Consider the following 16,330-nt stretch of genomic DNA (forward strand, 5'->3'; position numbering starts at 1 on the left):
AAGTTTTTATAATTCATTATTTTGATTCCTTATTTCTCTCAATACGTCTCAATGGAATAAATAATGTAACCTTGACTCGCAGTTTCCCCTATGCACATATTGTTGTTTTCCCTTTAATACAATTGCTTTTTTCTCTTGAACTCCCTTGCTTTTAATGGCATTATGTAATGTGTTGCAAGGGCATATCATGAATCCAGTATAAAGTGAACCTCTTATGGCTCCTTCTTGGTGGATCAACACTTCGTATTACTATATATTCTAATAAAAAGTGTTGATCCTAAAATGCAAATTTATATTATGAGAACCATTCTGCCAACACAATGCATATACTGTACCGCAATAACAATTGGTACTTCCAAGGCAATATGTTACTAGTTTTTGGTTGCACAAAACTTATCAATAAACATCACATTTACTTATCTCACCTTATGGCAGCATCAACAAGATGCTGATGATCATTGTGCCTAGCACGCAAAGCAGCTGCAAATGCCAAGCGTTCACTATGCTCAGCCAAAAGAACTCGTGTTAAGCCACGTGCCTCATCTACAACAACTGTGCTTAAGCGCTGCCACAGCCCTATCTGAAAACAGAATGAATAACTTGATTAAATATCCTTTGTCTTAGGCTATTTGTGTAATGTAGTTAGATTTAAAGATACTGACAACGGCAAACATAACTAACAACTGAAGTCCAGTTGGGCACATGCATAGTTCACATCAAATAACTTTACCCAAATTTACATATAATGTGATGGTTCTTCTAATGATTTACTCTGTGAAACTACACCACTTGACTATTCATATTTTTTTCCCACAAATCTCCAGCCTCCCTTATCAAAATTTTCATCAAAGTAGGTCTGGACCTTATAATTCTTCTGGTGTCTTTGAGCCCAGCTAACACCATCATGTACTATTTTCCAAAGGGGTTGTGTGGACATGTTGAAGCCATTTCTATCTCCCTTTCATCATTATACCATCTACACATGGAACTCTGTAATTTCCCTGATATCACTTGTAACTCTAGGTAGTCTGCTACATGCCTTGATTTTGTATTTAATTTTAGCCTTTCCATAGTGTGCTTGGTATTTTTATCTTTCACTAAATTCAAACTGAAGTTATACATGTAGCGGATATCCTTGTTCCCAAACATTTGAAAGATTCAGCCTTAATTCTTTTTCCAACTAATGTTATTTTGCCTTTTTAGCATACAATGTCCTCACTACTTCTATTTTTTTTTTTAATATGCTTTGAGTTTCATCTCTCAATATGCAATTCATTTTACTAGGGTAGCTCTGTGAATCTTGTGCTGCTGTTCCCAATTACAGCAGCATCACCTGGTTGTCAAGTTTCTATCGTTACTCCAGTCTAACCTTCTCTTCCCTCTCTATTTTCCTATTTTATTAGAAAAATTATGAGAAAGGCAAACAGCTAAGGTGAAATAACAATTCCTTCAAGCAGCTAGCCCACTACTAAGTGTGAATTTACTTGACATAGACCTGATCAACATTAGCTCTGCATCTGCTTCATTCACTGATAATTTCAATTACCTTGACATACTTAAAGGGAATTTCATAGTGACTCAAGCCCTTACATAACAGTGGTCACTGGGCTCGGCTAAATGCATTTTGAAAGCGACAAATGCCTTCAGAAATAATATTTAAATTACACTTTTGCATAATATCCCTTAATCTAAATATGTGATCTTTACAATTCCTGTTATTTTCTAAACCAGCTTTCTTAGCTTTTAAATTCTTAATTAATGTCTTTCTCTAGCGTACTGAGAGTAATCGTACTGAATACGTATTGTAATTGCCACCAATGTAGGTGTAATGCCTCTGTACATAGTTGTCACATTCAGTTGTCATCTTTTTTTGGTACCTTACCTATGACTGCAACATCCAAATTCACCCTTTCCTGCCTTGCTCCATCATCACTAGACTGCACGACAGTCTAATAAGCATATAAGGTGCCATTTCTGCTACAGCTAAAATAATCTCTGCTATGATTCCACCATAACATGGTATTTTCCATCTTCCAAGTTTCTTTATACGTAATCTATTCCACTTTAAATACTATGTCATTCAAAAGGGGACTTAGCTTTTGGTACATTAATCAAATTATCCCCCTGAAATTTCTTCTTCATGACCTTACAAAAACATTCTGCTCACCACTGTCTTTCATAATTGTGACCTATCCTTACCTTTGATAGGTATTTTCATCATTGTTATTTTTATCCATAAATATTCTATTAATAATTTTGTGAGCTACCGTAACGCTAATGCCACACCATTAATATGACTGTCAACATTATCAGCCTATACGTACTCTGCCTAAGTAATATTAAACATAAGGGATCAGCTAAAAAATGGATAATATAAACTTGAAGGATGAATATGTCAGTAACTAATATTACATGAAAAATAGAGAATAAAAATTACAGTGTATTTGCACAAAATTTCAATTCCTTCACCAAGTTCAATAGTACAACATATGACTTGGGACTATGTTCACTGCAAAAGTTATATTCTCAAGGAGCAAAATCCTTAAAAACTAGGAAACCCCAGCATTTCTCTCATAATCCTCTTCTTTTAGATGTAAAATAGATAGATATTCATGTTTATTCAAAATGTATGCAAACAAAAATATACTACTTAAAAGATGCAACATTCTAGGTTGACAAATACAAATGCATTTATAATTACTTGGCAGGACAGGAAATTATTAAAATTGGAAATAATTTAAAGAGAACAATGACACAATGAACAAGACAACAGTATTGAATTACAAAATTGAATCTAATTATTATAATCATTATATTTTCATTATTATATTAAAAAACCTATAAATTTCCATTTATTACCTTAAATGGAGTGTAATACCTCCAAATCCTTTCAAAGGGAAGTACTTGATGACCAGTTATAATTTTGATATGAATTACAATACTGTAATACTCTTATCACTTATATGAAACAGCATTTGAAAAAACAGAGCTGTATAACTCATAGTGCCTAAAGTGCACCATGTGATATGCAATGATGACAATATCTCCCTTGGGCAAAAGAATGTTCAAAGATTGGAGAGTTAATATATTAAGATAGGCTACTGACCACCTAAATATGGCAAATTTTCTAGACAATTTGTATTTTTCATAGCTACAAACCTGAGGTCTTAACAATAGGATCATTTCTAGCGCCTAGCTGGATCCGGTTAAATTGCAGATGAAAGCAAGGAATCTTGTGAGATCTGGCAATGTGTGTGTATATCAGGTGAAGAGTGGTCAAGGACCACGCACCTACGCCACAGCATCAGTCTTTCCCAACTCAGGATGTCTTACCAAGACAGAGGGGTGGCTAGAGGTGGGCAGTACAATGTTAAGACCTCAGGTTTGTAGCTATGAAAAATACAAATTGTCTTAGAAAATTGTCATTTGTTCATACACGAACAAACCTTCGGTCTTAACAATAGGATAGACTTATACTTGGAGGTGGGTACAGACATCCTAAACTGGCTGGAGGCCAAACCATCAGTCCAGCTCCAAAGAAATAACTTCCGGATAGGGACTGATGCCCGTGAGAAGCTAGATACATTGATATCTAACCACCCAGACACTGAGCGACATACAATGATATATGGGAGAATCATTGCATAGGGCATTAAAGAGAAACTTTGACTGTCCAATAACAAACCAACACACCAGGGTTTGTTACCACTCCCTACTCCGCCTTGCCAAGGAGCAGGGCATATGCTACCAAATAGAGGGTTGGTTATTAGCATACCAAGTGACTAAACTATCAGTATGACTACCTTACTCACCTATATCAAACCAGTCCAGCGGATGATGTGTCTATTCCTCAACAAGCCTGAAGGAAGAAGGAAAGGTACAAGAGAAAGAAAGAGACCAGCCAACTCACTCATTCTCTCATCCACACAATCATCTTAGGTAAGATATAAAAGTGCCCTTAAGGGCAATGATGAGTTACACAATCTGTTGGGCAGCCACCACAGGAGACCCAGGGAAAATGTGTTCATAGATCTGTGGGCAACATCCTTCTTAAGATAGAAAGAGGTGAACATAGACTGGCATAACCAAGTACCAGTGCACAGCACTCTATGTACAGCCAAGTTCTTTTTGAAAGCCAGAGAGAGACAAATACCCCTAACATCACGCACTTTAGCCTGCATAGATGTGGCAGCATAATCATCAAGAGTCAAGTATGCCTGTCTGATGGCTTCCCATATCCAAAAAGAGAAAGTATTCTTTGATACCTCTTTCTTTGTACATCCCACGCTAACAAAGTTTGTGGCAGCCTGGTCTAAGGTGCCTTGTCCTTTTAAGATAGCAACCCAGAGCCCTGACAGGACACAACATAAGCTTTTGAGCATCACTGTCCACAAAGTCATTCAGTGATGGAATGGAAAAGGAGGTGAACCTATCATAGTGCACAGATGGATTCTGGGTCTTGGCCACGAATTCTGGGACAAAGTCGAAGAACACTGACCCTCAATCCTGGTGTGCTTCACATCATAGCTCAGACTATGCAGCTACCCCACTCTCTTCGAAGATGCCAAGGACAGGAGGAAAACCGTCTCGAGTGTCAAGTCCCTGTCAGATGAGAGATGCAAAGGTTCATATGGACCCTTAGTGAAACTTCTCAGAACCAAGGAAACATCCCTGTCGGAGGCTTGAGCTCCCTAGCAGAACTCGATTGCTCAAATCCTTTAACTAGCAAGGAAATTTCCCAGGATGAGATGTCGATACCTCTAAGGCGTAACACTAAACTCAGGGGCGCCCTGTAGCCCCTAATGGCAGAAATGGAAAAACTTTTCTCATCCCTGAGGAAGGTTAAAAAGTCTGCTATGTGCTGAATAGAGGTTCTGAGTGGAGAAAAACCCTGTTTACGACACCAATCACAGTAAATCGCCCATTTACCTTGGTAAACTGCATAGGTCATTCTTCTGAGATTGCTGGACATATGCCCTGCTGTTCTCTGAGAAAAGCCTCTCGCTCAGAGGAGATACTTGATAGCCTCTAACTGTGAAGAGACAGGGATTCTACTGACTGGTGGAACCTTTCTGCATGCAGCTGTTGCAGGAGATGCCACCAAGGGGGAATTTCCCTCGGAATCTCCAACAACAACAGCAGCATTCCTGAGGCCACAGAGGGGCTATCAAAGTCATCCTAAGACCCTGCGAATTCATCATCCTGTTTAGGATTGATGGATCAAACAAAATGGAGGAAAGGCATAAACACCTCCAGGTTGTCCCAGGGATGTTGGAATGCGTCCTCCACTAACGCTAAAAGATCTGGAACCACTAAACAGAATATCTCCAGTTTCCTGTTGAACCGAGTCGCAAAAAGGTCCAGAATGGGTCTCCCCCAAACCTGGAAGAGCTTGTCTGCTACTATCTGATGAAGGGACCACTCTGTGCCTAGGATCTGATCTCGACGACTGAGTTTGTCTGCGACCACATTCTGTTTGCCTGGGATATACCTGGCTGAGAGCTCTACTGAATTACTGACTGTCCACTGGTGAACCTCTACGGTCAAGGTGTGAAATTGACGTGAAACCAGGCCTCCCTGCTTGTTCACATAAGTGACCAGTGGTGTTGTCTGACATGAGAACGACAGAATGACTCTCTACTTTCTCCCGTAACTCCTTCAGACCCAGAAAGGCTGCCTTCAACTCCAAGATGTTGATATGCTGCTGTTTGTCCTCCAAACTCCAAATGGCGGAGGCAATGAGGCCGCCTAAATGAGCCCCCCAACCTGCGAGGGAGGCTTCTGAAAACAGAACAAAGTCCAGAGGGAGAGAACGCAGAGGAACACCCTTCAAAAGATTTCGGTTTTCCAACCACCAATGAAGGTCTTCTCACAATTCTAGAGACAGAGGAACCTTTAACAGGGGTGAGTCCCCCGCCAGAGACCAGAATTCCCCCAGCCTCCATTGTAAACTGAAGATGAAGACGCCCATGAGGGACCAGCTTCTCCAGGGAAGACAAAATCCTCAGAAGAACCTGCCACTGATGAGCTGACTAATGTGGTTCCAACAGGAAGTTGCGCGCCACCACTCGCAACTTCTCCAACCTCTTGCCACCGCCGTATCGATCACCATGCCCAGGTAGAGAATCCTTTGACTGGGTATGAGGTTTGACTTTCCCTGGTTGACCATGATGCCCAGTTCCAGACAAAACCAAAGCAGATGATCTCTGTCCTGCAGCAGCTTCTCCTTGGAACCTGCCAGGACCAACCAATCGTTGAGGTACCTCAGCAAACTGATCCCCTGAGCATGGGCCCAACTTGAGACGAGAGAGAAGACCCTTGTGAACACTTGAGGGGCTGTGGTCAGCCCGAAGCACAGGACTTTGAACTCGAAGACCTTGTCTCCAAGAGAGAAGCGAAGGAACTTCCTGGACATCGGGTGAATAGGGATATGGAAATATGCGTCCCTCAAGTCTATCGACAGCATCAAGTCACCTTCCATCACAGCTGCCAACACTGAATGTGGGGTCTCCATCTTAAATCTCGTCTTCCTGATGAAGTGATTCAGGGTGGATAAGTTGATCACAGGTCTCCAACCTCCCGATGCCTTGGGCACCAAGAAGATGCGACTGTAAATCCCCGGAGACAGACGCACCACTTTCTCTATTGCATCCTTGTCTAGTATCTTCTGCACTTCCTCCCGGAGAGCCAAGAACTTCAGAGAATCTGGAGGATACACCCTCTTGAGCAGCGGCATGTCCAAGAGTGGAGGAGTGAACTTGAATGGCAGTAGTAAATACCCCACCCAAATGACATCCACTACCCACTTCTCTGCCCCATAACTCTGCCACTTGACCCAATGGCCCGCCAGGCAACCCCCCACCCGTGGCACAGGAAAGGGATAGGCGCCTGACCTACCTACGACCCCCTTTACCTCTGCCGCTTGGGCCCCTTCTCGGCTTAAAGGAACGGGAGCGAAAGGGACGTTGGTCCTCTGACCTAGGCTGGGACGAACGGGGAGGCCCTGCCGAAACCGAACTCCTCGATGGTCTACCAGGCGACGACCTTCCTGACTGCTGCTGGGCAGGGGGAGGAGGAGGAGCCGGACATCTCCGAGGAGGAGACTCTGACTTAGACACAGCCGGGTTCACTAATCTGTTCTTGGTGTCAGCCCAGCGCCGGTCTATCACATCCTCCAGCTTGGGCCGAGGGAACAGAAATTGTGATTCCAAAAGATCTCCATTCCTCAATGCCAGCAAGGAGTCAGGGTCAACTGATTTTTCCATCCTGGATAAAGCCGCATCTCTTCTAATCAGGAGAAGGTTAGCCCATAAATTAACACCGAGGTGAGCAAGATACAAGAACGCCTTGTCTCCGGACTGCAACAAACTGGCAAGAGAGGAAGCAATCACCAACCCCTCTGGGACCTGTCAGAAGCCATCTTGGCAAGGACTGCTAACCAGAAGTCCAGCAACATGGAGAGTGCCGTAGACTCCAACGCTTAGGCATCGTGTGGAGACAAGGAGGGAGTCACCGACCTCATCTGCTCCAAAGTCAATCCCGGCTTCAGGCGAATGGCGTCCAGGTTAAGATGACGCAACATCAAGTGTGCAGAGGTCGTAGCATAGTACTTCCTATGCCTCGTGAGAGGCGGGGGATGCAACTTGGCAGAGCCCCTAGAGTGAAGCAAACCGTCCCAATCTGAAACAGAGGCGTTAACCTTATGCAAGACCGATTGGACATGCCCCGACAAGGGAAGTTGAAACGATGACTTGGGATCCTGCGTAGCTCCCAGCAAGGCTTCCAAGCAGGAAGGAGTGAAAGATGACCAAGCCTGGGTCCTACTCTCCAAATTGTTGAACCCATGAATGAGATCGACAACTTCTGTAAAAGAAGACAAAAACTGTGGCGTGTCTCCCTCCTGCTCCAGCAACAGAAACCAACGACGAGAAGGATGTGCAGGCTTATCTAAAGTGCCTTCCTCGTGTAAATTAACAGAAGAACCAGCAGCTAAAAAGCCTGAAACACCAACTAACCTATCTGGGCTGGATCCAAGTGCCAACTCCTGTGACTAACCAACCACAACACTAGGGACATCACTATGCACTTTCCCAACAGATGACTCTCTGACATGGCTGCGTACGAGTACATACGGGGCAGCGTACGAACGTGCGTAGGTGAGAAATCTTGAACACCGAGACAGAATGAGAACCCCTCAGAGTCAAACCCCTGGAAGTACCAGGGAGAGGGGCAGGCACACACTTCTGCTGCACCAACTCCGCGCTCACAACCTTCGACCTCTTGACAAGCACCTTGAGATCCTTACGGCAACAAATAGGCCCTGGAGAAGAAGTTGAAGCACCTGCAACATGTGCACGAACATGGGAGGTTGCAACACACTTGAGACTCGATGAAGAGGACGGAGGACGGAGCAGCCACTGCTAACACTCTCAGTAACACAACACTCACAAGAACACGGGCGTGCTGCTCCTCACTCACAGAGGAGGAAAGGGCAAAGTCCTTAGCCTTCCAATGCTTGATACACCGACGCAGCAGAGATGGGGGAGAAGGAGAGGAAGACAGCACTGGCTCCTTACACAATCTCTTTGCAGGAGGCGGGTGCGATACAGCACGCTTGCTTCCAGTCCTCCCAGCCAACATGGAAGCAAACCTATCTTCTAAAACAGAGTCCAATCTCTTAAGAACCACCTGGCATAAAGGCTCAGACGGGTCAGCAAGAGAAGGGGCCAATGACATGGAAGGGAGATGCAGAAACTGGATGGCACCAAACGATGACGATACAGACGAGTGAGGCAGCGCCACGGAGACAACTGGGGGTGACGTCATCGATGGAAGTGATGCCATAAGCGACGATGACATCACGGCTCCCCATCAATCCGAATGGGAAGCAGACACCACTGGTGGGGGATACAAATTGGCTGACCCCATGACATCAAAGAGCGGGAATCGTCACAGGTGGAGCAATACAATATGGCTGACCTCGGCTACCAACGAAGATGACAGGAGGAGGGGGGGAGGTGAAGAGGGGGTTAGCAAGCATCCAAGAAGTACATCAGCAAACCCTCCAAGGAGGGTGGACCCTGTAGCCCAAGCTTCACCCAGAGCGCCACCATTTTGGAACGCCTCCGAATCTGAAATAAAACACACTGATGAAAAAGCCTCCTCCCTCTCAGGAATCAAATTAACTCCCAAGGAAGAGGGGGCGACATTTCATAAATCAGCCTGAGGGCCTCCCGATACTTCTAACGACGAATCAATGGGAGAAAGGGAAGGGGACAAAGGCACAACACTAGCATGGGGTGTGACAGCAGCAGGAGACGAAGCATCAGGAAGAGAAAAAAGAAAACCCTCCCACAAAGGAGGAGTAGAAACTCTATGAGGCTCCCTCTTACTATAAAACAACTTCCACTGCTCTTTAGGCCACGCACGGCATTCCGTGCAGGGATTTGTTACTGTACAAACGTTAGAACGGCACCTACTACAAGTGATGTGTGGATCTGTCACAGCCGAAGAACGAGAACACGGAAAACCTGGAGTTCCGGGGCACACATGATGACGAGGCTGAGAAGGCATAGAAGAGGCCATAACAACAGAGCACACACACACTCAAACACAAGCTAAAATGGCAATTTGTCGAAAATTGCATTTTTCCTAACTATACAAACCTGAGGTCCTTTAACAATAGGAAGTAGCTAGCGGCAGCTGGAATGGTCGTAAGCTTCGAACAAGGGGAGAACGGTAGTTAACTGCTTGTCTGACAGTGCGCGCGCCCGCGCGCCTGAGAGGTGAAGAATCACTTTTGCTTTAGGCCCATGCAAAAAAATGCAGAGTGAGGGGTGGCATGAGGTGGGACTATATGTAAAGGACCTCAGGTTTGTATAGTTAGGAAAAATGACAATTTGTCCAAAATTGCATTTTTCCTAACTATACAAACCTGAGGTCCTTTTACAATAGGAAGGTACTAGCGGCAGCTGGATAGGTCGTAAGCTTTCGAACAAGGGGTTCGGTAGTTAACTGCTTGTCCGACAGGCGCGCGCGCGCGACTGGTAGGTAAACAAATCACTTTTGCTTTTGGCCCAAGCAAAAACTGCAGAGTGAGGGGTGGCATGAGGTGGGGCTATGTGTAAAAGGACCTCAGGTTTGTATAGTTAGGAAAAATGCAATTTTGGACAAATTGTCATTTGTTCCGACACGGCATACAAACCTTCGGTCCTTTTACAATAGGAAGACTCACTTCTTGGTGGGAGGAATCTGAGTCTTTTGTGAACAGACTGGTGTTCGCCCAACCTTGGAATGCCTCCCTGGTCGTAAGAGCGAGGGAGGGATCCAAGCCTCTGTCCGATTGATCGGGGTGTGCACCGCAGGATCAATGGTCAGACCTCTGGACCAAGTACTAAGAGAGAGGCAAGCGTATCTCTTCGTACCAGCAAACAAGAACAAGTTCCTATTTGCAAGAGGCAACATAAAGTTATGGTTTGTCTCTTGTTGGCATCCACTTCCCCCCCCTTGTAGGAGGAAGTGGTGGATATTCGCTCCCATCCCTAGTGCAAGGGATAGGATGGGGCTCTGTCGAGTAGCTCACCGGCATCTCGTCCTTATCCAGCAAGGTGATGACCGTATCCCTCTACCCACAGGTAGAGGGGGAGAAAAAGATAGGAAGAGAAGCCAGTCACTCTCTCATTCACTTATCTATTCTTACAGTCACACCAGGACTCGATGCTGTTCAGCCTGCTAGGGTCTGGGTTAGCTAGACAACGTGTTGAGCAGCCACCACGGGTCCTAAGGAAAACGATCCAAGGACCTGTGGGCAATATCCAAAAGGTAGAAGGAGGTGCCGGTGGTCTGGTTGTACCAGACCCCTGCCTTCAGTACCTGCGCCACGGAGAAGTTCTTGTGTAACCCGAGGGAGTGTACTTCTAGGTCATCTTGGTGCTGACGAAGAGTCTTCAACACTCAGCCTGGGATGTCGAGTTTCTTCAGAAAGCGCGGTCGCGCTTTCACAGGACAAAGCAGCATCTCCTTCGCATCGAAGGCGGTGAAGTCCATTAGGGAGGGGATTGTGAAGGACTCTAACCGATCGTCAGGAACCGAAGGGTTCAGAGTCTTCGCTACGAATTCGGTACGAAATCGAGCGGTCACGAATCCCCATCCCCTGGATGCTTGACTTCGCAGTAAAAGTCATGCAATTGCCTCAGAGGAAAAGAAGGGAATGGTCGTATGACCTATCCCTCTTCTCAACTTCGGTGATGTCCTGTACCCATACTGGTCTATCCGTCTGCAGCGAAGTTGTTGTTCTCGGTAGTGGATAGGACACCGACACTCAATGTTGGGTGTCGATGGTATGGGTACTGTGACAAGCCGTTAGGACGAAGAAAAGATTGTTATGGAACAACCGAACTAAGTCCACAGCGAAGTTCGTAACAGACTTGGGAGCTCTGACAGCTGCCGACTGACTGCGTTCGGTAGGAGGCAAGTTGTCCAAGCACCCGAGCAAGTCACGTGACCTTCGCCTTAAAAGGGTTATGCCAAGAGACTAAACAAATAATTTGTTCGTCACCGATGCCAGAAGGCAAGGTGATGACTCTCTTAAGGCATGTGCCCAACAGGCGAAAGTCACTTGCCTTCTAGAGACCGAGGTCCTTGATGGCAAGATAACTCATAGTATAGTTGATTCTCGGCTAAGGAGAAACAACACTATGTGTCGTTGAAGACGAAGGTGTACAGAAAATGCAACCTACGTCTTCACAGCTGAACCGAGAGAAGGATTCTCAAGATTCTGAACCTGTGCTACAAAGACTGAGAACGCTAACCGCTATTCATTGCTGTCCGGTGAGGATCGTAGTTGCAATAAAGCGGAGCGCTTTTCAGTAATGAAGACAGGGAAATACTGCCTGAAGAACTGCTTCTCATGGGCTGAACATTTGGAAGTAGAGCTGTCAGGTCGGAGAGTAGGCGATGTCTTCTGACATATCTGTTAATTCGGGGCGAGCAATGAATAATTGCACACCTACGAATACGAGATATTTTGAAGACAAACTCAGATGTCTCCAAAATCATTCGCATTATCGCGGTGCGATGAAGCGTTGACTAGTACAGACTTCTGTTACCGTGCGGTAAACAGAAAGATGAAAGAGTCCAAGAGATATCTCTGTTGAAAATTCTCGCAATGTCGAAGGCGATGAAATCGAGCGTCACAGCAGTAGATGGTCCTTCATTATTGCGGGAATCCCCGTTAATCAGAGACCTAAGTCCATGATTGTTGGGCAGAGATACGGTTCGGTAGTCAATCAAACCAGGGGAGAGAGAGACGTAACCGACCGTGCATCTCCGAGACCTAGCTGATACTGAGCCGCTATCAGGCAGTTCAATACGCAGTAGCTCTCGGTGACTCGTCATCCTGAGTTGCCAGGTAATCCATTATTCCACGAAGGAATGCGTTCGGCTAGAACCATCGAGCATAAAGAATACGCTCGAGCAATTATATTTAACCGAAACGGATTTCGGTAAATACAAAAGCTGATTTGGTGTTGTCATGACAATACCAAGTATCTAAAATCGAAACTGATAACTGCTGGGAGGTTGCAGGCAACCCCGAGTTGCAGTTCAATTAAGATACAATTCGTCTCGGTCACAAACCGTAGAGTTAACTACGGTATGCGCCTACCCCCCGGACAATTCAACTGTTAAAAGAATCATGTCGCGAGGGTAATATACGTAGTATATTTGTAGGTTCTGTACCACGACCTCCATCCTAAATTCTTTCCCCTCGAGGAATGAGAATAAGGATTGGAGATCGACCACCTTCGTTCTCTAGTCAAGAGAGTGAAGGAGAAGTCTTTCCCAAAGGAAAGCTTCAATGGTGAACAGAATACCGAAGACGATAGTTCAAGCCAAACTGGAAGTTCCCGTCCGTTCTTCTCTATTCCAGGTTAAACGCCTACTGTGAGATACTCTTCAGCCCCCCCCCCAGCCAGCAGTCTTCTTCCAAATGATAGAAATTACAGGAATTCGAGCATAAGCGAGGTTCCCGATTATCGTGTAACAATTATCGGGGATTCTCGCTCACTTTGGACCGTGGTCTCGCCTAAGTGTTTGGAGATCGTAACAAAACTCGAACACTCTGAGTGCGCTAGAAATTCCGTAGAATTCTAAGCACTGCTGCGAAACCCCCCACCGAATTCGTCAAACGATATCGGCTGGTGGTCCTCTCGATTCCCGTAGGAATCGAGAAAGGGGCAGGATCCCTCCTCAACAACCGGGGCTTACGTCAGGTAGGACCCGAAGGTCCCGCCGGTAGCGCAGCCCCTAACGTGGGATCTTACAGAGAAATCTCTGTAGGATCCCTCCCCTTTCCCTCGTAGCCGTAAGGAGAGAGGGAATGGGGGAGGAATTGGATACTGGCTCGCCTTCCCAGCGGAACTAGCAGTTGGAGAAGAAAAAGGAGCAGCCATCGCCTTACGGCGATGGCCTCTCAGAGCCTGGGAAAACGTATCGTCAGGAGAAAACGTTTTCCCCCGAGGAGGGTTACGAACTCATACTGTAGGTAAGGGTCTGCCGCCACTGTGAACGTCGTCTGGGTGGGGCTGATCGACACCTGACAGGAGAGAGCCGATACCGTCCTCCGACTCATTCCAGTCCTCGTCGAGGTCGAAACCTCAGGAGGACCGAAGGGGTATTCAACTACGGTGTCCGAAGACACGTAGAAACGCCTCTGTCGCAGTAGAGGAAGTGAAGTAGCTTGTTCGACCGGCCAGAACTGATAGAGCCTTCTTGTCCGGAGACGAGAGACTACCTGGTTCAACACAGTCGGCAAGCTCCGATCGCGGCAGACCCACCGTCGATTTGGGTTCCCTCTCGGGCCCCAAAACGACTCGAGCCGAGACGTGGCTCTGCTGGTGGGAGTGGCGATCCTTCCCCGAGGTCGTTGTGCTGACGAATCAGCGCCATAACCTCGGCAAAGTTCCTCTAGATCTCGGAATTCACAGCATCTTGCAGAGTGGGACCGTTAAGCCCTTCGAACAAGAGCATATTCCGAGAACCTTCCTCCTAAGAAGGGGGAACAGCGACAGCCCTCTCGGTCTTCCCCATCCACTTGCGCATACGTCCTGGCCGGTCCAAGAACCGTGCCTGGCACGTAGGGCGTCGTGGTGGGATCATGAGGGGCGCACCCCTCACGATCACTCCTCAATACCTCGCTCCTCCCGGTGTAACCCGAGGAGGTTGAAGGTACGGGAGAGGCAGACCTGACGCTCCCTCCTCGCTCGCTGGCAGAACCAGCAGGCTTGGAGGGCTGCAGGCGATCGTCAACCCGCGGTGGCGATCGAGCTGCAGGCCTGGTCGAACCGTCTCGCTGTGGAGAACGGCTGGACTGAGCACAGAGCGGCCCCGATCTCGAGTGTCAGAAGAGCTGGTGCTGGTTGCCGTACCCGATCGCTCTCTGTGAGAGCGACGGTCAGGCGACCTGCAGGCTCCACTGTCACAGTGAGACCGGTGCTTGTCCTCACGGCACGTCACGTCGCTGGTTCCAGCCGTGGCTGGCACCGGCGAACGGGAGGACCTCTTCCCAGCCTCAGCCCGTGGCCGGTCGTGGACCGTCACGTCCCCGGGTAGCCAGCTGTTCGCCGCGAGAGTGAGAGCTGGTCTGGTGAGAGTCACGTGAGCGGCTGTCACCAGTCTTCCGCCCCGTGCCGTGAACCTGACGCTGAGCGGACTCAGAGGTCTGGTTCCTGGCTGCACGGTCGCTGGTAGGCGACCGTACACTCGGTACCTCCCGCGAAAGAGAGGCCGAGACGGACCCTGATGCAGTGGCAGAACCACTGACACCAGGCGAGGAAGTACCGGTGTTAGCCGGTACCCTCTGGTCCCCGTAGTCTTCTTCCTTGCGGAAGAAGAGACGGGCCCCGCTCCCGAAGGAGCAGGAGGACCAGCGGAAGGAACCCTCCCGTCCCACCGAGGTGAGACGGGTCCCGAGAAGCTCCCGAGGGAGACTTCATAGGAGGGAGGAGGCAACCTTCTTCTTCCTCGGCTGTGAAGCCTTAGAAGTCGAAGGGGAAGAGGCGGCAGCCGACGACGATGAAGAAGATGAAGATGACGACGACGACACCTTCCTCCTCTTCTTCGTCAGCTTCCTCAGGACAGACGTAAGATCTGCTATCCAGGGCGGAGCCGGGGCTGCTGTAGCCGAAGCCACAGGGCCCGGAAGCACCTGTACAGACAGACCAAAGTCTGGGGTAGTACCACCACGAACAGGGACGACATCAGCAGGTATGGGCATCTCAGGAACAGCAGGCACAGCCAGCACAGCATCGGTAGGGACAGCCCAGGCGGAGCAAGGCAAGGGACAGCCAGCGCAGCAACGGCAGGGACGCAGCAGCCAGCGGCAGGGCAACCGGCAAGGGACAAGGCCAGGAGCGGGCCAACGGCAGGGACAGCCAGCGCAGCAACTGCATGGACAGTCAGCCCAGAATCGGCAAGGTACGGCAGGCAGCACCGGAAACACAGGAAGTGGGAGCAGCAGCCAGCAACATCCTGGTACCGGCGGCAGGTCCAGGGCGAGCTCTAGGGCAGCGGAAGTGTGGTCGCTGCAGCGCGGCAACCACGAGCGGCGGCGGCACGCCCCCCTCTCGGTACGGCGAACGGCACTTCACAGCGGCTGTAGGCAAGACTGTTACCACGTGAGGCGAGTACACCAGGTGAGGAGGGACGTCGTCACCTGGTTGCGTGGTCACCACTCCATGGGTGACCGCAGTAGGCCCAGACATAGAACCGCAGCCCCTGGACACTAGCACGCCCTGCAAATGGAAGGACGCCCATACCTCACCAAGGTCCACCCTCGTGGCAGTAGCACCTGCGGAAATAACAGTAGTAGCGATTAGTGGGGGGAAGTCCCCTCGCGCGGGGGGGTGAGCCCTCTCCGAACGAGTGGAAGACCCCGAATACAATTGTACATCGGGCACTGAGCGCCCTCCCCCGCGCTCGACGGATCGGGCGAGGAGAAGAACGCCGATAACCTCCCCCCCCCAAGGGGAAGGGCCATCTGTGGGAGCTGAGCGGGGGGGGGGGGGGGGGGGGGGGGGGGGGGGGGGGGGGGGGGGGGGGGGGGGGGGGGGGGGGGGGGGGGGGGGGGGGGGGGGTTCTCGTTCCCCACCCCCGCACAGCACCCATGTACCCAACAACAATATAAGAGCCCGAGAGCAATCGTGCCATCGGCCCGAATGCAAGGCATAAGGATCAATTCCCTGACTGAGCGGAACTTGAACCAAATAAATATTGATGCAATCAATAATAAGGAATAAAATGAAAATGCATCTTGCATTACGATTCACTTCAC

At 48.4% G+C, this 16,330-nt stretch overlaps 1 protein-coding gene across 1 annotated transcript in view; it reads right to left on the minus strand.

Annotated features, from left to right (window-relative positions):
- Window positions 1-16,330, minus strand: part of LOC135211075 (nuclear pore complex protein Nup133-like) — a 255,460-nt gene that overhangs the window by 83,031 nt on the left and 156,099 nt on the right. The window contains exon 13 of the mRNA XM_064244133.1: window positions 426-580. Within this exon, the coding sequence (XP_064100203.1) occupies window positions 426-580 (155 nt within the window). The remainder of the gene's footprint in view (window positions 1-425; window positions 581-16,330) is intronic.

The sequence above is a fragment of the Macrobrachium nipponense genome, chromosome 4 (genome assembly GCF_015104395.2).
Source record: "Macrobrachium nipponense isolate FS-2020 chromosome 4, ASM1510439v2, whole genome shotgun sequence".
Classification (NCBI taxonomy): domain Eukaryota; kingdom Metazoa; phylum Arthropoda; class Malacostraca; order Decapoda; family Palaemonidae; genus Macrobrachium; species Macrobrachium nipponense.